Raw genomic sequence first — 20424 nt, forward strand, 5'->3', positions numbered from 1 at the left:
CGAAATGTTTGATTAATACATCTGTGTAAAAAGATAATTATATCCTCCTGAGACCCAGCCCATTCATTTATGTCCTCTGTGGTGGACACTTTGGTTTTGAATCTCTCCTTTTACTCATTTGAGATATCCTAAGTTATCCTGCTGTACTCTAAAGAGGACATCCTGGGCTTTCCAATGATACCACATGGGTAGTGGTGGGATTATGCAAACTTCATTTGTATCAGCCAGCACATTTTATGGAAAGTCAAAGGGTTAGCTTAATTATTCTCTACAACCCGTGTAGACTGGAGTCCAATTCAGTACTTTTCCCAGTACATTGACAACAAAGTCATTGAAGATTTAGCAACATTCACTAATGATACTAATCCTATGAATTATTGAAAAGTGTCCGGTGGTCCACTACAAAATTTAAATAATTTTCAAAATGTTTGAATTGTAAGATGTTTTTTTAAGGCTATTTTCCCTCACTTCCCAGGTATATATATATATATATATATATATATATATATATATATATATATATATATATATATATATATATAATTTCTTATATGATCTCATGTGTGCTATGTTTACATCTGTAATCTTTAATGTTAATCCTTAATCAGAAAGTCCGTACAGGTGGAGAATGTGAAGGAAATCCGGTTTATCCAGTCAAAGCGGAAGTCCGCCCACATCCTGTTTGTGCAGCATATAAAATAGCCCGGTCGGATTCAAGACCATCATACTTTTCCCTTTCGTTTTTCACGACATTATAGCGTTGTTTTCCGTTTTTCTGTGAACAAAATGCCTTTAAAGTTCGAGCTGTGTCCCGGGAGGATGATCGGAGGAGACGAGCCGTGCTTCGTCATCGCTGAAATTGGACAAAATCACCAGGGAGACATAGAGATTGCCAAGAAAATGATCAAAATGGCAAAGGTATATAGATATACAATCGACACGTATCGCTTTATTTTAAATGTGAATAAGTATATGTTCTAATGTAACATCTATTCAATATTTAGTATTACAGATTTTTAATTCAACTGGATTCATTATAATTAATACATACTCTAGAGTACTTAATTTTAGAACAAAATATTTAACTGAATTGTCCTTAAATTTAGTTTATTCGGGCGTCAAGAGATGCCAATTAAAAGAGCCAAGATATATAACATAATTGTTGACCAGCTAATTAATGTGTGTGATTCTGATCATATTGGGCTCTTAGCTTTATTGTTCTGTGCCTCTCCCAGGACTGCGGCGCTGATTGTGCCAAATTTCAAAAGAGTGAATTAGATCATAAATTCAACAAGAAAGCCTTGGAGCGTCCGTACACTTCTGTTCACTCCTGGGGGGAAACGTATGGTGAACACAAGCGCCACCTGGAGTTTAGCCATGAGCAGTACAGGGAGCTGCAGAAATACGCTGACGAGGTGGGGATCTTCTTCACTGCCTCTGGGATGGATGAGGTAAGAGACTCGTTTTGAAGTAGGCGTTACATGGTTTTAATCAGGCTAAAGTTTCATCATACGTTTTTTTTTTTCTTCTGTCTTTTAGATGGCAGTGGAGTTCCTCCATGAGATTAATGTGCCTTTCTTTAAAGTGGGCTCAGGAGACAACAACAACTTCCCCTATCTGAAGAACACTGCCATGAAAGGTGAGAGCGTGAATCCTCGTATCTGGAGGAAATGTTTCAAGTATGAAGTTCAATCAGCGGATGTATTTTCTGTTGAATATTTAAGTGAAAAAATCATCAGTGCACTTTATAACCATAACATAAACAAATACTAAATTAACTAAAACAATACAAGATCAATAGAAGCGGGGAATGTGTCAGTGAAACTGAGTTAGAAAGTGGGAGAAAACAAAGAAATGAGGTAAGCTTGAATGTTGAACTACAGGAGGTCATTAGGTGTAAGGAGTGTTACATTTCACCCTTTGCCCATGTTAGACGTAATGTTGATCAGGCTGTTGCCCTCCTGTCTGCGTCAGGACGGCCTATGGTGGTGTCCACTGGGATGCAGAGCATGGAGACGATCCGGCGGGTCTACAAAACGGTGAAGGAGCACAACCCAAACTTTGTCATGCTGCAGTGCACCAGTGCCTACCCTCTGGAACCCGAAGATGTCAACCTCAGGGTGCTGACGGTGAGAACAGATGAATAGAATAGAGCTTTACTCCGATATCAACAGCTTGGTACGAAAGCAAGCTCTTAACCTAGTCAAGTTTTCCAATTGTCTCACTCCATTCAAAGCATAGTTGCAGCAGATGCATATTGAGTTTATGAGCCATTAAAAATGTTTATGCATATAAGAAAGGAAAAAAAGCAAGTAGTAGACTGGCTGAGCCAAAGCTAGCTTTCCCCCTGGTCTCCAGTCAATATGCTAAGCGGCAGCTGGCTCTAGTTACACGTTAACACTTAACTCACAAATGTGACTGTGGCGTCAATCTTCTCCGAGATTGAGGAGTAACACTCACCCTCTTGTAAACTACAGGCATACCAGAAGGAATTTCCTGATATTCCCATTGGCTATTCCGGCCACGAGTCTGGGATCAATATTTCAGTTGCGGCCGTAGCGCTGGGTGCAAAGGTCATCGAGCGCCACGTAACCTTGGACAAGACTTTGAAAGGAAATGACCACACAGCCTCTCTGTTGCCCAGTGAGCTAGCCGAGATGATTCGTTCCATCCGACTGGTGGAGAGGGCGCTGGGTACCGGCAATAAGCAGATGTTACCTTGTGAGAAGCCGTGCTTCGATAAGGTGAGATATTCTTGCTCTACATCATTTTTTTTAATGATTTCATCTCTGTGCCATGAGAACAAGAATAATGTCACTCCTTTTTTCCCCCCTTCCATTTCTTCCAGCTGGGTAAGTCCTTGGTGGCTAAGGTCAGGATCCCCAAAGGCACTGTGCTGACTCAGGACATGTTGGCGGTGAAGGTGGCCGAACCAATGGGCATCGCAGCCGAGGACATCTTCAAAATGGTCGGAAAGACCGTGACGAAGGACGTGGAGGAGGATGAGAGCCTCTTGCCAGAGGTGGTGGCTGGGTTCTGCGAGTAGAAGTGCTGAGGGTGGCGGAGTTTACAAATGGGTAGGAAAAGGCCTTTAATTTTCAGAGGAAAAGTAATCGATTCCTCTAGGGATAATGGTCATTTTGTTTGGTGGTGCTGGTATTTCACAGCTGGGGTTTAAACGGTTAACTTAAAGCCAAAAGAAGAAATGCCCCCTCTCTCAGTTAACCTGTTTTTTGTCATGAACCCAAGTCCGTCCGGATGTTAACTGAACGTGTCAAAAACCTGCATAGACTCTGTTGAGATCTGGTGTTCCTGAAAAGATGAAGCTTCCAAATAAAATGTTATCCAAATTCCCTCCCCGAGTTTTGCCTCGTCTTTGCTACGTGCTTCAGGCCAAAAAAAGGAAGTTGGTTTATGAATAACCTTAGTGTGTGTGTGTGTGTGTGTGTGTGTAGTAGGGTTGCACGGTGTAACGATACTAAAAAGGTACCGTGGTACCCGTATGTTCAAAACAATACGGTTTTGCACATTTTTACATATCGATACTTTATTAAAATAGCTCGCGATCAGAGCGCACGCACTGCTCCTTTAAGCGCGTTGACTGCACAGCGCTCACTCACAGCGATGATCGCTGGGGAGACAACATGGCGTCAAGTGCCGGAGCTTTTGCGACTTTCTGTTTAAAAAAAAAAAAAAGATGCCAGAAGCGAAATCTGGAAACACACATACTCTGCTGCTTAGTCAAGGGTTTTTAAAAAAAAAAAAAAATTTGGAAAGGAGCCTGAAGGTGGATCTCTTTTTTTTTTTTTTTTTTTTTTTTTTAAAAGTGAAGGAAAAATAATTATGCCATGAATTAAGATAAAATATGAACTTTACAATTGCTCATACTTCTGGAAGGAACTATGTCGTCATCTGGTCAGATGAAGGGCCTACAGAGCTGTGTATAATCAATGATATGATGTCACCATGTAGTTTTCATTAATATCTTGCTGTAGGTTAATAATATTAATGCCATTTGTTAAGTGTTGAAAAAACTGGACAGGAACAAGCTGGTAAAAAGGGAACCATACAGATGTTTTATTTATTACTATTATAGATAAATATACCAGTATCGTATTTGTGGTATTGTATCGAACTCTGGTATCGTATCAGGTATCGTATCGAAGTTATAATTTGGTATCAACCCTAGTGTATATAGTGCAAATGTATATTTGTTCATATTATTTGTAGGGCCGGAGCACGGTGTCACCTTTTTCACCACTCATGAGTTTGCAGGTCTGAAACGCGCTCACTGTCTCGTGGTCAATAAAATGTCCTATTATAATAAAGATGAAATTCACAGACGCAGACCAAAGCAAGATTTGAGCATTTCTTTAAACATTGCTTCAAAAACAAGGAATTATTTTACAATACAAATATAACCTTCCCAATTTGATGTTGTGGATGTGGAGTCGAGTGAGTCTCCAGCTGATTTAGTGTAAACACCATCTGCAGATGAAGGAACGTGTTTGTTATTGCAGGTGTTAATGTTGCTAGGATTATGTTTAGACTCTTACCAGTAGACACAGAGCACTGAGTGCATCAACATGCAACTATTTTATAAACCAATCTGCAAGATGCTTACTAACTAAACTTACCACAGTTCAATTTAGTTGTTGAGAACAGTACGAAAGGGTCATTCGTTATTTATTGAGTTAATACTTCCTGCCAACATGTTTATATTTTGACATGTTACGGTTTCTGGTATTTTTTGGGGAAAGTAATGTTGTACTTGAACCACCAGATGGAGCTGTTGTACAGCTGGATTTATGCATGCGAAATGACCAAATTCATCTGACTGAATACAGATAGGAACGTTTTTGTCATCTCCATCCAGCCAGTATTGTAAACTGTAAACTGTCTTTTTTGTGCATTAATGTCCCAAATATCCGTGAACATACTCCAGGACGAGACACTGTAGTGGTGTCTGCTGCTGAACTGGTAGTAATCCTTCTCTCTGTGGCTGAGGATCAGAGGATTTCCCCAAGATTATGATCCGTTTTGTGTCAGGTTTTAGGCCTTTCATGGTGGTAGGTGGGCTGCATGGGTTGTCTTTCCATCGGCCGTTGAGCCACTGATATCATGACCCTCTTCGCAGAATAACAGACCTTTATCTGTGAAGTTAGTCAACTGAGCCAGACAAACGGACATTTACCTCCAGCTGCTGGTAGAGAAACACTCAGTCCATATTACGATATGAAATGTGTCTGTAGCGGTTAATAAGAGGAAACGGGTGCAGTTCTCCTGCACTGAAGTTCAGTTTACTGCTCTGCCTAAAAACAAACAGCAGTTTATATGTTAGCTGCGGTTTCTTGGTATCTCATTGAATCAAGAGGCTCATTAACCAGTTCTGTTATTCTGTGTGCATAAAAATGACATACTTTTTTTCAAGAGCCAAAGATACTCATCTTAATATGACAAACAAAAAAGGGCAAGACATCTCCACATATGAGAGGCCAAAAACAACATCCTATGACGTTCCTGCGTGAAAAATGTATTTTCCGATCGATCAATCTTTGAAATTGTTGGCGACTGTCGACCGACGAATCAACCAAGCTCTACAATAAGTAACAATAAAATACAACTCTATATAATGTGTTTATGTAACGCTGTTCATTCTGTACACATGACATCTATTGCATCTGTCCATCCGGGGAGAGGGATCCTCCTCTGTTGCTCTCCTGAAGGTTTCTTCCCTTTTTTCCCCGTGAAAGATTTTCTTGGGGGAGTTTTTCCTGATCTGATGTGAGGTCCTGGGACAGGGATGTCATATGTGTACAGATTGTAAAGCCCTCTGAGGATAATTTGTGATATTGGGCTATACAAAATAAATTGAATTGAAATTGAATTGAATTGACTTCGTTGTGACATATTGGCTGTTCTCACATGGTCAAAAAACGGTGTGCTCCTGCCAGTCTAGCAACACTCTAGTGCTCCTCCTGATTATATTGGCCTCTGTCTTAATTGACAGTTGCCCTACGCCCCCTAGTGGTGGGAGGTTAAACAAAACAAAAACAAACAAAATGGCTCTTACAGTTGGGTTGGGGAAGTATCACTCGGCCTAACCAAGCCAAATACTGAAACGCTGTTCTTCAATATGAACACTAAAGCATCAATCTGACCTTTTCCTACTGCGCTTAGCAGCAAAACAGGGTTATGTTAGAACACAATAACAAAATAGTCTTATTTTCAAATCATATGTTGGACATGTAGCATAGCCTCAGTTCTTTTTTGTTTCCTTGGTTGGAGTGTGTGAGAATGACATCAGAGAGGAAGTAAACATGTCTGTTGCCGATCCCGCTGAAACGCTATATTCATAGCCTCATTATATAGATCTCACCGATTACCCGGGCCGTCCCTGCTCACAGATGGAGGGTCTCTCTCTAACGCGTATATAACTTAGCAGCTATTTCAGGCACAAACTTGAGCCAATAAGCTGCTGCTGATCCCATGCCTCAGAGGAACATGCATACCTCTCACTTTTCACTGCCTGCCCGGTCAATGAAAATGACTTAACAAGTGAGACACTTCTCACCTTGATAGTTTGGGAGGTTTTCATCACAAGTCTCTTGGCCAAGGTTGTGCTAAGGTGTGTGTCCAGATGTAATTAGGCAACATCTTTGTACGATAACTCCAGCTATCTTAAAGTCGATCTCTACAAGATCTAATTTTTTTTTGTTTCTTTAAGAGAACACCATCGCCAACTTAACCTTAAACAACTACTAAAGGTCTGGTGACCTGTATGCCGAGAGACGTATTTGTATTTCAAGTTCAGCAGGCGATATCCCTCTGCCTAACTAGAAGGAGGGTTGGGTTAGCTTGGTTGGTTATGTAACAAGTTCATTACATGGCCCTTAATATAGCAGCTTTAGCCCAATGCAGAATCCTTACCGAGGTCAAACACCTCTGCCCCACACCAACAGTCACCTCCTCTTTGTTTAACAGTGTGGAAATAAAGTATGTGCTGCATTGCTGCACAATGATGTCAATAATTGGAGGGAAGTATCAAAATATGGTTTAAAAAGGAGGAAGGAAAATGCCAATAATGAGAGAAAAACTATGAAATGGCATCAATAAATGTAAACTAAACTAAACATTCTGACACACCTAATATAAAAGTGTTAAAGCTCTAATACACACAATTATCATGCAGCATCCTCCCTGAACGATGCTGCTGCATGCTACGGCAAGGAGTCGTTGGGACAGTTTTCAAAGCACTATGATCTGATAGGACAGTAGGCTTCAGCCCCATCAAGCTGTAAGCTCGTTGTGTAAGACGCATTTACTTGGGTGTGAAGATGGGAAGAAATGATACATGACACTGGGGGAGGTGGGGTGCTGGAGAGAGCATGATGGCATTGATGCTTGTTCTTGGACAGGTGAGGGAGAAGACAAGGAGGGGAAAGGTAGAGGTGGATATATACTGAAGCAGGGAAGGAGGGAGGCCATATCACAGGGGGGAGGAACATTGAGAGGGAGGGAGGAGCCCTTGGTTCCTGGGCTTCTGACCTGGCAGCTTGGAGCTCCACCTCGGCTGAGGGAGGAAAATCTCACTGAGAATTTACTGTTGGGACCTTCAGGCTGAACTCTGAGCTCTCAGGACTTTTCTCCTTTTGGGATTACATTTTCTGGAATATTCATTCAGAGACTCGGACCTGCTGGAGTCCTGAACGGGAGATTTCAAAGTGTGGTATGAGAAAAAATATATATTTGTGTGTAGCTGTTGTGTGTCTTTGCTCTAACGTCTTAATAGAGTCCAGCTGGATTCTTAAACTACTACTACAACTGTGCAACTTTCAGAGCACAGTTGGGTGTGAAAATGTTGTCTGAGTGTTATACTGTGATACATTGGTGTCTCAGATTATAAATATGTATATATGTATTGTAATATATATGTGTATGATTGATGAGATGAAGTTTCAAGATTGCAGTGTGTCCCAGTGTAGCTGTTGCAGCCTTGAATAACACGTATGTTCATCAGTTCTTTTTGTGTCACTCAATAATCACTGATCATTTTCTTGGTGTCTACTTTTTGATTTTGTGCAGCGGCATCAGTGTGCTAGGCCTGAGGCTAATCTAAGTATATCTTCTCAGGGATTAAATAGCTCCCTAATCAGCTTTCACTAATGTCCAAGCTTCACTTAAGGTCGAGTTCACACTGCAGGTTGTCAGCATAATGACAAGAAAGCCACAGAACTTTAACAGAATCACTTACAAGCAGCTGTTATTAGAAATTCAGCACTGACCGTAGTTCCAGGGACAAGGGAAACCAAATATTTCAGCTCTTTTTCAGACTTACAAATATGTCTATCAGCAGCAGACACAAATATCATATATCAGATCAGTAGCATGTTATTGAGCCAATACATAGAATAGACAGTTCAACACATATTATTGGGTGCTTATCACTGATGCAATAGCATGTAAGCAAATGTAAATAGTTTAGCAAGTCGTAGAGGGGATCATTCTAGCTACTTTATTCACTTTTCTTGTTGTTTTTGTTTAATCTGTAATAATATACCAATGCATACACTTATTCATCATATGTTTTGCATTTAAAACCATTGTCACTGAGTAATTGTAGTTGTTGGATACATCTAAAAAGTATAATATTCCCCTCTGAGATGTAGTGGAGTTGTAGTAGAAAGCTGCAGTAAACAAAAATACTCAACAAGTGTCTCAAAATTGTACCTATAACTACAGAACTTGAGTTCTAACGAGGCCTGTAAGTGGATGGATATCAGGAGTGGAAAAAGTCATAATTAAGACACTTATCTGTATGTATTCTATTCTAATTGTATTCTAATTATTATATATAATTATTTTTCTTTAAATCTACTCACTTGGATTAAAACAGTCTTTTCCTTTCTCTGTCTTGCAGTGAGTAATATGAGAAAGCCTTTGAATGGGCTAGATCCTGGAATCAGACTGCAGGGCTTCCATTGTGCCTAGACTGGGAAGCAGCATGCTAACAAACCGGTGAACCGTTGCGGCCTGTCAAACCCTCGTAGCCACCAGGACCACCAACCCAGCTCCGGGGGTGACTCCAGACACTTCCACTCTGCCTGACAACCTGCGCCAACGCCATGGATTTCCTGCCACCTATAAGAAGTCGAGACAGGATGGCTTCCTCCAGCTCTGAGCCTCTTCTGGGCCCTCACAGCAGCTGCTTCAGGCACCACTACCATGGCGTCAAAAGAAAGTTGCGGCCCGGACGGATTCTTGGCTTCATCATCAGCATGGTGGCGGTCTGCACATTCTGTTCATGGAGTGCCTTGTCGCTAGTCACAGCAATGGCCAAGGAGCTGGGGTCGTCCGCTGAGGGCTCAGCAGAGGCGGCGGTGGCCCAAAGAACTCTTCTGCAGTACGACAACTTCTCAGCCGCGCCAGAGGACAAGCCGGTGGCCATGAAATCATCTGAAGTAGAAATGAATCACGGGGACTACCCAACAGACTACTTTAGCGTGGAGGACAGACGTCAGGGCTATGTGTGTTTTCATATGTTTGGCATGCTGTACATGTTCATAGCCTTAGCCATTGTCTGCGATGAGTTCTTTGTTCCTGCGCTCACTGTTATCACAGAGAAGCTGCAGATATCTGATGATGTAGCAGGAGCCACATTCATGGCGGCAGGTGGCTCAGCCCCGGAGCTCTTCACCTCTGTCATAGGAGTCTTCGTCTCCCACAGCAACGTTGGCATCGGTACCATCGTGGGCTCCGCTGTCTTCAACATCCTGTTTGTGATCGGGATGTGCGCCCTGTTCTCCAAAGAGGTGTTGAACCTCACCTGGTGGCCTCTGTTCAGAGATGTCTCGTTCTATATCGTTGGCTTGCTCATGCTCATCTATTTCTTTCTGGATAATGAAATCACGTTGGGGGAAAGTCTCAGTCTGCTGTCGTGCTACACCTGCTACGTGACATTCATGAAGTTTAATGCCAAAGTAGAATATCTCATCAAGGCCCTCCTGGGCAGCAACCAGGTGGACGAGCTGGAGGCGGCATCAAAGGTGAGCCTGACTCCATCCATCATTCCACTCATCTCTCCGTTCACTTGTCCATCCATCCTTCTTTCCATTTGTTCATCAATACATTGATCCACTCATTCATGCATTCATCTTCCCCATATACTTTTGTTTTGATGTCCACTCTACCCTTTAATTGATGTCGTCACCCCATCTCGGTTGCCAGCATCTGATGCTTACATCCATCCATCCATACACACAGTGGCCCCGTCATAAACAACTCTCAACAGTAATGCAGGAAAAAATAAGTGAAAATCTCTCAAAGCTGAAAATATCCAACTAAGATTCAGAATGGGAAAGTACAGCTCTTTTTTCTGTCTCTTGACATGAGTTTCTGAGTGGTCTCTGAGAGGAGTTACAACATTTCTAGAATGGAAACCTGACTTTTCTGTTGTCATCTGTTGATGACTGATCAATGTTTCAGCGACTGAGCCCGAGAATAGTAGTGCTCTTGTTCTGGGAATCAGACAGGGTGTTGAACAGACAGCACTTTGTCAAGCAGCCAAACCCTCTTGATTTCCTCTCTGGAAGGATATAAAGCTTTGTCTTAGCCTGCCACCTGCTCGGACAGCGCTAGACGCAGAGCCAGACTGCAGCCTCTGGGTGCTGACTAAGCCTAGGAACGGGCCTCGTCTTCCGTCACTACTTTAAGTCACCAAGTCAAGTAACCAGACCAAAGTCTCAGAATAGGGGCTGATGTAACAGAGCTGGTCCATAAAATGTCCCCACTTCAGATAACGTTTGATGCTTTGGGATATTTGATACATATACGTGTGGTCTGAGCTACACCAGCCTCAATATATAAAAATATATTTAACTTTCAGTCAAAATTCAGTTCTCCTTTAATTCTTCCAATCTAGAAATCACTTTTTTTATAGTGGCAAGTGGAGCACATTATAGCTTTGCAAATCAGGTTTATATTTATCTAGTTATAGTTATTTTTACATATGTAGCCAGTAAGAACATCACAAATAACATTGTAAAATTGCTAAATATCACACACACCCATACATAGTATTATTTGTAAATTCGATGCAAGCAGTAGGTCTATACCCTGACTTGTAGACAATTAATGAAATTGAGAGAGTTTTGACAGGGTTAAGTTGGATTTGAGTATCCTGTGTGATGAAAACTGAAGGCAGCTAAATTAAATCAGAAACCAGAAATCCTTGTGGCATCTCTTCAACCTCATCAGCACGCTGCCTCCTTCAGCTCCCCTCGTCTTTGTCCCGACATTGAGAAAAGTGGTCTCTTGACTCTGGAGGAAGGTCGTAGCTCTGAGTGCGGTTTGTCTTCTATTTCAGCTCGTTGAACATAACTAAATATAATTGCAGAGCATCTTCTGGTCACAAACTGATCACAAGTGTGACATTTTTTCTTTCACAGTGTGAGTCATACTCACAGGATGTTGACCAATGACAAGACACTTACCAATCACTAAACCAATCACGGGAAAGATGATGGGGAAGTGTAATTTTGAGATTAGCTTAGAGTGCTCTTTGAGCTGCTTGCTGCTGCTTTTACGACAGCAGGTTCAAGATAGAGGGGGGAATTGATGTTGTGTTGCAAAAGGCTTAACTGCAACACATAAAAACACAAAGAGCCTGTCTCCCCGTCTTTTTCTGTCTGTGTGTGTAGTTGGAGTCAGATCTGTTGCTCTCTGATGTTGTCATCTCAAATGGCGGCTCAGGTGGCAAATACCGATACTACCCATTACCGGTTCTTCAGGGGCGTAAAGAGTGCGCTGTTGCACATCCTCTGGGTTTGTTTGTCTGTAAATATTTTATAAAAGGAGGCAACTATTTTTATGGTTGTGATTCAGGCCAGGAAAAGCTGTCACGTTATAGGGAACAGATGATGTCATGATCACCTGTTTTAAAACCCCTCCACTCAAATGCTTAGGCAACTGTTTTTTCTTAATAGTGGATTGGTAATAGGAATAGGAATAATGTAGTACTTTTTAGTGTCTTCATCATCTTGAAGCTGATCAAAACATGTTTTTATTTCAACGTAATCCATTCACCAGGAATCAGTTACTGTCTCTGCATGTGTCATCTGAACTGTGTTTTATATCTTATCCACTTTTATATATTCCATGTTATTTTTGTTGTAAACATACGAGCACATGCAGTATGTTTGGGTGCTGACCAGTGTTGTTACAGAAGCTCTGTTTGACATTCATGCCCTTCTGGGAATCAGCTGTTCTCCAGGCGGCCTCCCCTCAGCCCAAGAACAGCTTTTCTCTTTCTGTCGTCCGGCACTTGATGTCCAACTGCCTTGCCCTCATGTGTCGGTAGCTGCTTAATAATCCCTTGGGTTAATGCTCTCCAATCCCATTAGAGCCACTAATAATAGTCAGATGCTCTCTGGAAGGAGCAAGAATCAGCAGATCATTGAAAGAGAACTGACTGGCTGCTCCTGCTCATAACCTTGGTGTGGATTTCATTTTGATTCTAGTTGAATGTTTCAGGTGGTTTTGCACAGTGCATAGAGTGTCTACATAGAGAGGGAGAGAGAGAAAAGATTTGATGGGTTTCTTGCTGATGGCAAGACGACAATCCTCTCTGATCCCCTTATCAACTGCTTACCCGCGGTGACAACAGAAAACATGCAGCCCAGCACACCGCCACCCAGTCTCTGCGGAGCTCAAACGAAATGTTCAAATGTTCCTTGCAATGTAGCAGCGCAGTGCATCTGCAACTTCAGGAAAAAACGACGATTCATTAGACCGATGATTCATTAGTCAATAGTTATTATGTATTACATGTTACTAATTACAGTTCTACTGTTGCCCATAAGAGAACATGAGATAATCTAATATTCATGACCCAAAGCGCAGATTATTTGACAAAACACAGCTGAAATGATACAACCTTTATTTAGCAATAGTGAGACTTCATACAGTCTAGCTGGTTCGGTTCTGGATTCTATACCTGACTTCTGATCATTGTGATCACGATCAAAACCCTCCGTCCAATGCCGCAGTGAAAAGAAATGCATCTTCAACTGCTGATGTGTTGTGTTGAGCATATACTGCTTACACTCCACTGTCATTCCCCCATGAAACTGAGCAGATGTGCGGCTGAAAATGATTTTTATATTTGCTGACCGATCAGAGTGAAAGGGAAATGTTTGACAGGACGGTGACCTGTGAAGGTTGCTGCGAGACTCACACGCAGGCTTGAAAAGTATAGCAGTCTAAATGTGGTGATCTCTGCAGATTAATCCTGGCTAAATCCCACAGCTCGGACAGTCAGGTGGAGAGAGAGGGAGAGAGAGAGAGAGAGAGAGAGAGAGAGAGAGAGGAGAGGTGGGTCGAAGTAGAAATGTGTGGAAAATCTGAAAAGGCGATCAGACAGTGCCCCAGTGATGACAATGGTGATGAAAGGTGTAAATCTGTAGGATTGTTAGGATTTTTAATTATTGCAGTGTTTGTTTAAACGAGGATGAGACCAGCAGCAGCAGCTCAGTCAAAAGTGTCACAAATATTTGAAGCTTGAGGCTTTCGTCTTCTTCTCACCACCTTCGGGTCTCAAACAGCTATATCAGGAACAAGCCGGGATTTGCTTGTGGAAACTCTTTACTTGATTGTTTTATTGTACACAGTTTTAATGTACAAAGAATTTTAATTTTAAACTCTGCTTCGTAATCTACAGTTTATATAAACGGCCCGTGGTGAGCAGATCGGTTTAAGTCAGTGACAGGAGATGTATACTATAACCCAATGAGCTGGAGCTGAGTTTTATCTGTAACTGCAAAAACAATGCATCAAATATTGAACAATAAATGACAACAAGCCGCTTCATACTTGGCAGCAGAATTTGTAGATATTAGCAATGTAGTGGCACAGCAGGTTTTTCTTTTTTGCATTTTGTGTTTGCTCTCATCTATAAAATATCAACATATAAATATGTGTACATTATCTCACAATCTTATCAATGTAGCCTATTGTTTTTATCTGAGAGTAGAGGTCTCTTGATTATCGTATTCTGAAACAGTTTTCGTCAGGTCTGGCTAATTTAGTTATCTTTATTTTATTATATTTAGTTATCTGAGTGTCGTATTGGATTGGATTCTGTTTTCTCTTTTAAATGGAATTGATTTGAGAGGTTTTTGGTGATTAGTCATCAGTGATTCATGGAGGGAATCTGAGGAGCGGTTTAACCTCACAAACACATCAGAGCTGAGAGGAGTGACATAAGGATGTAAGGTGACAAAGATTAGCAGCTTTTCAAAATAAGGCACAGTTTGCCATGCAGAATATAAACATGTCGCACAACACAGCAATTATCTGACTCTACTGCTGTACAACTGGTCTAATATAAAATCCTGATTCAGTCTCTGCAGAGTCTACAGCAGGTTGTAAGTGTCTTTTGTCACCAAGTTGGTTTATGTGAGCACCAACCAACTTGAGCTAATGCCCAACCGGCCTCCGCCTTTAGAGCTGCTGGTGTCCACAACTTGTTCTGTTGTGTTACTTGTTACCGATAACTTAAATGTATTTCTATTCATTTTGTTGGACAAAAATGAACGCCAACATGAAATACCTCATATTTAGTCAAAAGAACTCGGCTTTGAGAACTTGGTCACACATTTTTGAAATTACATCCTGTGTTTGAGGCAAACCTAGACTGGACAAACATGTGACAAGTGTATAGAAGTGGCACCCCTTAAAAGACCCCCCCCCCCCTTTAGCCTTGGTTCTGCTTCCATAACAGCAGCAGGTGTCTTGCCAGCTAACGGGATTATCTTCTCAAACTGGGGCCTCTATCATGAAAACGTGTCAACAACAAAACCCTCCACCTCTCTGCTTGTTGTCGGTGAATGTCTGTGTGTAAAAAGACATGGAATAGTTACCTCGGCTGTGTGATGTAATCATTTGTGTAAGATAACGCTATATTAAATTTAGCGCTATTGAAGCAATACGATGAGGCACAATGATTCACCGCAGAGACTGCTGTTGCAGATATTTGGTTAATAATAACTGTGAATCTGAGTTTACTTAAAAATATTTAGCACTGTAAATGTTCATAAAAACCTTCTTCTTCTTGAAGACCTTTGAAAATTTGCTTAATTACATTTCTTAAGTGTGCCGAGGAATTACATAAGCATGTTAAATCAAGCGAAACTGAAAGGTTAGACAAACTGTGCCCCAGTTTATGAAGATCAGTTGTGAAATATTAATTAAAATGATGAGTTACACTGTTACTCTACACTGTTTATAAAAAGTTGTTTTGGCCCTCCATTTTATTTATTACATTATAACTCCTAAGCTTTCTAAACTGACCCAACAATCAATTGTACTTCATTTCTAAGCACAACATATTTATATTGTGGTTAGAAATGAAGTAAAGCTCAGTCTGTTTTTTGCTTTATTCTTCCCCAGTTATGTTAAGAGCAAACTTGCAAACATTCAATAAAAGCTTCTTTATTGAGCTTGCTTTAAAACAATATATTTTGCAAGGCAGAATGTCACAGTGTGGTTGTAATTGCTAAATTAATAAAATGACAGCTCATGCAAATCTTCACGATCAGGTACAATTACGTTTACATTTGACAAAACAATACCTACTCACAAAGCGTTATGTTCCCACCTGTTTTCGTAAACGTCTCCAAATCCCTGATTCCCACACCAAACCCTCCCCACTACTGACATCAACCGCCACCACAGCCCGTGGACTGAGTGTGTGTGTGTGTGTTTGTGTCTGAGCTTTTACATAGATGAAGTAAATTATCTCTAGAGGTTAAAGACTGCGGCTGTTCTCCCAGAAAAAAGACATATATATATATATATATATGTGATGAAATGATGAAATGAGTATTTTCTGCAGGCCAAATATATTGGATTACATGTAATACATGCACTTGTGTTACTTGTCTCTACTTCCTGTGTTTTCTGTATATGAGAAAACATATACTGTCCATGTATTGATTTCTTTCTCTGTGTTTTAAAAGGTCAATGCAACTGGAGATGACGAGAACAAGCTGATGGTGAGTTTGTTTAGTTTGTGTGAACTTCTCTGTGTGATCCATGTAGTGTCTGGTGCAGGTCATGTGTATGTGCCTGCTTATATTTACAGTATGCTGTATGTATCAAAGTCAGCCATTTTATACAAAAATGTGTCTAGATACATATTCTACATGTATACTAGAAAGAATCGGCAGTAAAGATACGACATTCAAACAACTGCTCATCTTATTTGGCAATGTTTTAGAAGTTTCGTGAGAAAATAAAAATGTTAAATGAAGCCAAATGTAGAACAAGTATGTACTCATTTTGCATTGAAAATAATGTATATTTATATATATTTCCGAAATTTGGGATATTTTCATAGGCCAAACCGAGGCTGCAGAGGGAAGGCAGCTGTGCCTCTCTACACAACTCACTGATGAGAAACAGCATCTTCCAGCTCATGATACACACTCTCGACCCTCTCAGTGACGAAGGTATGGGTAAGCAAAACACTCAACACCACACACACATACACACGCACACAACACACACACACACACACACACACACACACAAATGCAACAAGATATACTGTTAGTACTATGAAACAGAGGATGCACTGTGTATGTGAATTAAATGACCAATATATTTTGGTGTTTAGGATCAGAATTAGGTTCACAACATGTTTATGGGCACAATAGTGTTTGGTTAAGGTAAGATATTGTAAAATCTTCATTCATCCAACCACTTTCCATTTCTTAGTAATTCCCTACCTCTTTCCTAGAAAATAATCCTAGCACAGTGAGAAAAATATTCCCCTAATTGCACATGGCATGTATATGTAATACTTAATCACAAATGTAGGAGAGACCATGCTGGGCAGACTGAGTCGCTTTTGTTTCAGGACGTTTCAAAGAAAAGGCATCAATCCTTCACAAAATGGCCAAGCAGAAGTGTAAAGAAGAAGCTTCCTGTGCCAATGGTGTAGGTGAGCAACAGCGCCGTGTGAAACTATGGGAGTCTCCTCTTCTAGCTTAAAACCTTTTTTAAAGGTCGTGCTCGCATGAGCAACGTAACGATATCTTTCAGTAAGTGTAACATAAAGTATGTGGTGGTTTCAATGAAGTTATCAGCTGACTGACTGATTTGTCAACTCATCTGTGGTTTGGTCTGTTCACCTTGAAGGAGCATGTATGTGATGCTGTGTTACACTTGTCGGAAAATTAACAAGCATATTTTGTTTGTCAACATAGGAGCCCTCTCCCAGACACAACCTCCAAAAGGTGCACATTGTACAGTTATAGCTCTTCTTGTAATGTCATTAGACACCATATTTTTATATTTCAAATGAATACTGTTCTTGTGAACAAGTTCCTGAAACTCTGTTCTTATCGGGCTTCTTTTTCATTCCTCAAGCTGATAAAAACATCCCCAACAGTTCAAATGTTGCAGTGGAAGTCACACCACCCATGAACGGCGTTGCTGGGGGAGAGGAGGTATGGCTTTAATCTTAAATTTTAAACTGTACGTGTTTATAGAGCCTCAGCCAAAAAAATACACATTTTTAAAAAGCAACATGGAAAATGTTTATGTATTGATATTTATTTGGGCATTAGCTCAATCTAAATATCAATACAGTAATTCTAAAGAAATGAACTCTTTCTTCAGGGTGGTGAAGAAGAGGAGGATGAAGACCAGCCTCTGAGCCTGGCCTGGCCCGACACCAACAGGAAACGGATCACGTACCTCGTCATAATGCCCATCGTCTTCCCACTGTGGCTCACACTGCCCGACGTCAGGAGAGAGGTGACAACACACACACACACACACACACACACTACACACTAGCTCAATAGTTTTGTGAATAACAACAGGTTTCAAAATACTGTTTTATATATTGACATTGGTATATCCGGCTCTTGGCTGGGCCAAAGAATAATTGATTGAGTGTAAATACACTAAACTTTGTTTCTCTTGTGGTTTTCAGACCTCAGCAAGGTTCTTCCCCGTCACTTTCCTTGGCTCCATTAGTTGGATTGCTTTCTTCTCCTATCTGATGGTTTGGTGGGCTCACCAGGTACTTTAAACACACACACACACACACACACACTTTCTCTATTTCTACATACACAAACTCTAATGTCTATTCTATTCTATTGCTGGGGCCTTTTCTTATAAGTCGGTGCAGCAGTCAGAGTGTTGAATGTGTGACTTTGGCAGCTAATCCCAACTAATCTGCTTTGATCCACGGCCAGATCCACCTGTAGTGCTCTATTTTAACAGCACAGATGTAGACAGGCCTGAAGCAGGAGGTCATGTGAGCAAGGAGGAGGCGCACCAGCTTTTTTAGTTCACACGAGCTAGGTGGATCTTTATGGTCTCAGCAGGTCGCATTACTGGTCTCACACCTTTTAGACTGCCGACACAGGGGAGCATAAAAGAAGAAGGTCTTCTGTCAGTTTCTGGAGATCTTGAAAGTTTGTTGTAGGCCAGAAAAGAAATGTCACAATTCAGTACTATTAGATTTCCTTTCTGAACAAAAATGTTACAGTCATCATGTAAGCTGCTACGGGGACACAAGCACCTGCTTTTCAGGAGATCAACATGCAGCACACTTATTCTGTCCTTGAAACTCACAAAAGACATTCTACTAATTATAACTTCAAATCTGCCTCTACAGTTTGATCCTGTTTGCTTTCTGTTTGTACATTTGGTATTTCTATATTTGGTGTATGCTGAAAATCTATAAAACTCCTTATGTGAAAACAATGTTTTGAGCAATGGATGGGGCTGGGATTCTGACACAGTTTCTAAACTGTGCGACATTACACACCTTCTTCTTGCTTTCAGGTTGGAGAAACGTTCTGGATCACAGAGGAGATAATGGGCCTCACAATATTAGCAGCCGGCACTTCGATACCTGACCTGATCACCAGTGTGATTGTAGCACGAAAAGGCCTCGGTGACATGGCCGTGTCCAGCTCGGTGGGCTCAAATATCTTTGATATCACTGTGGGGTGAGTCCAGCAAGAAGACACACAGTGGAATACCAGTTCTTACATGAGAACAATTGCTGTTTGTCTCTCATAACCTAAATAACTCTCCTCTTCTCCCTCCAGTCTACCGTTCCCCTGGCTCGTCTACAACATCCTCAACGACTTCAAGCCAGTAGAGGTGAGCAGCAACGGCTTGTTCTGCGCCATTGTCCTCCTCTTCCTCATGCTCCTCTTCGTCATCATCTCCATTGCGGTTTGCAATTGGAGAATGAGCAAGTTTCTGGGCCTTTTCATGTTCGTGCTCTACTTCGTCTTCCTCATCGTTAGCGTCATGCTGGAGGACAAAGTCATCGTCTGTCCCATCACTGTTTGAGTGAGAAAGAGGGCCAGAAATTAGGCGCGAATGGTCTTGCGTGTACGGCGGGATTTACAATAGGAGAGAAAAAACATGCTCACACAGACACAAACTGTCTCTTATCTGTCATATTTACATACACAGTAGAAGACTGCACGCACATAGACGCACACACACAGACACACACACACACACACACACACACACACACACACACATACACACACACACACACACACACACACTCTCAAGTGAAAGGTGAAGAAAACAAACACACACAGAGGTTGTGGATGTCAGTTAGGTAGAGACACTGACTTAAATCAACACTGGAAATTCATACTGGTGCATCACACCAGCAGCTGGCGAACAAACCTGTACATCATCAATGGACTTTATGCCACCCAATAGGAGGGACTCCTCTCTCTTTGTACCACGTGACTACATTAAGTGGTCACTTTGGGTTGAAAACTGATGAACAAGTTATGTGAACGCCACCTGGGATGGAAAATTCCAATTGAAGATCACCAGAGATTGTTGCTTTTTGAACTGAAGGACCATTTGTCAGCATAAGAAGTACCTCCACTACTCATGCAAGCAGCCAAGTTAAGCACAGAAACTGAATGTGGGGGCTCAATGAGACTTTATTGTGTTGTTTTTTTAAAGGGCAACAAAGATCCGGAGAGATCCTGTATGTCTGCGGTAACAAAAAAGGGAGAAAGGGTCGGGCAACACATAAGTGTGATAGCTGCTTTAGATTTCCTCATTTACCTCCTGTATGGCTTTGCAATGGCATCAAAAGAGAAATATCCAGTGTTAAAAAACCTTGAGTGTGTTTCAACACAGTATATTCGAGGACATATTTGGCAGAAATGGTTACTTTACATCCTATTCATGATAGGATACAATTCTATGATAGGACAGATTAAATGCTAAATAGTTACGTTAGAGCTTACACAGTAGAAGGTTCTGAGGGGTTTTCATGCTCAATATATTCCCATTTGTTTGGGTTTTTCATATCATAAGCTTGTGAGCATGTATTTTTCTGTTCTGTCGGCCTTT

At 41.2% G+C, this 20424-nt stretch overlaps 2 protein-coding genes across 2 annotated transcripts; both read left to right on the plus strand.

The window, feature by feature from the left end:
• The first annotated feature begins 679 nt into the window (after positions 1–679).
• nansa (N-acetylneuraminic acid synthase a) lies at positions 680–3355 on the plus strand. The gene is made up of 6 exons (XM_034543469.1): positions 680–918; positions 1236–1451; positions 1540–1639; positions 1975–2129; positions 2478–2744; positions 2849–3355. The coding sequence occupies exons 1-6, from the start codon at positions 787–789 to the stop codon at positions 3044–3046; spliced, it is 1068 nt and encodes a 355-aa protein (XP_034399360.1). The 5' UTR covers positions 680–786; the 3' UTR covers positions 3047–3355.
• Positions 3356–9125: 5770 nt separating this feature from the next.
• slc24a2 (solute carrier family 24 member 2) lies at positions 9126–19383 on the plus strand. The gene is made up of 10 exons (XM_034538711.1): positions 9126–10046; positions 16017–16052; positions 16397–16514; positions 16919–17002; positions 17268–17306; positions 17431–17510; positions 17683–17820; positions 18002–18091; positions 18865–19031; positions 19134–19383. The coding sequence occupies exons 1-10, from the start codon at positions 9126–9128 to the stop codon at positions 19381–19383; spliced, it is 1923 nt and encodes a 640-aa protein (XP_034394602.1).
• Positions 19384–20424: the final 1041 nt, after the last annotated feature.

The sequence above is a fragment of the Cyclopterus lumpus genome, chromosome 1, assembly GCF_009769545.1.
Source record: "Cyclopterus lumpus isolate fCycLum1 chromosome 1, fCycLum1.pri, whole genome shotgun sequence".
NCBI classification, from domain to species: Eukaryota; Metazoa; Chordata; class Actinopteri; order Perciformes; family Cyclopteridae; genus Cyclopterus; species Cyclopterus lumpus.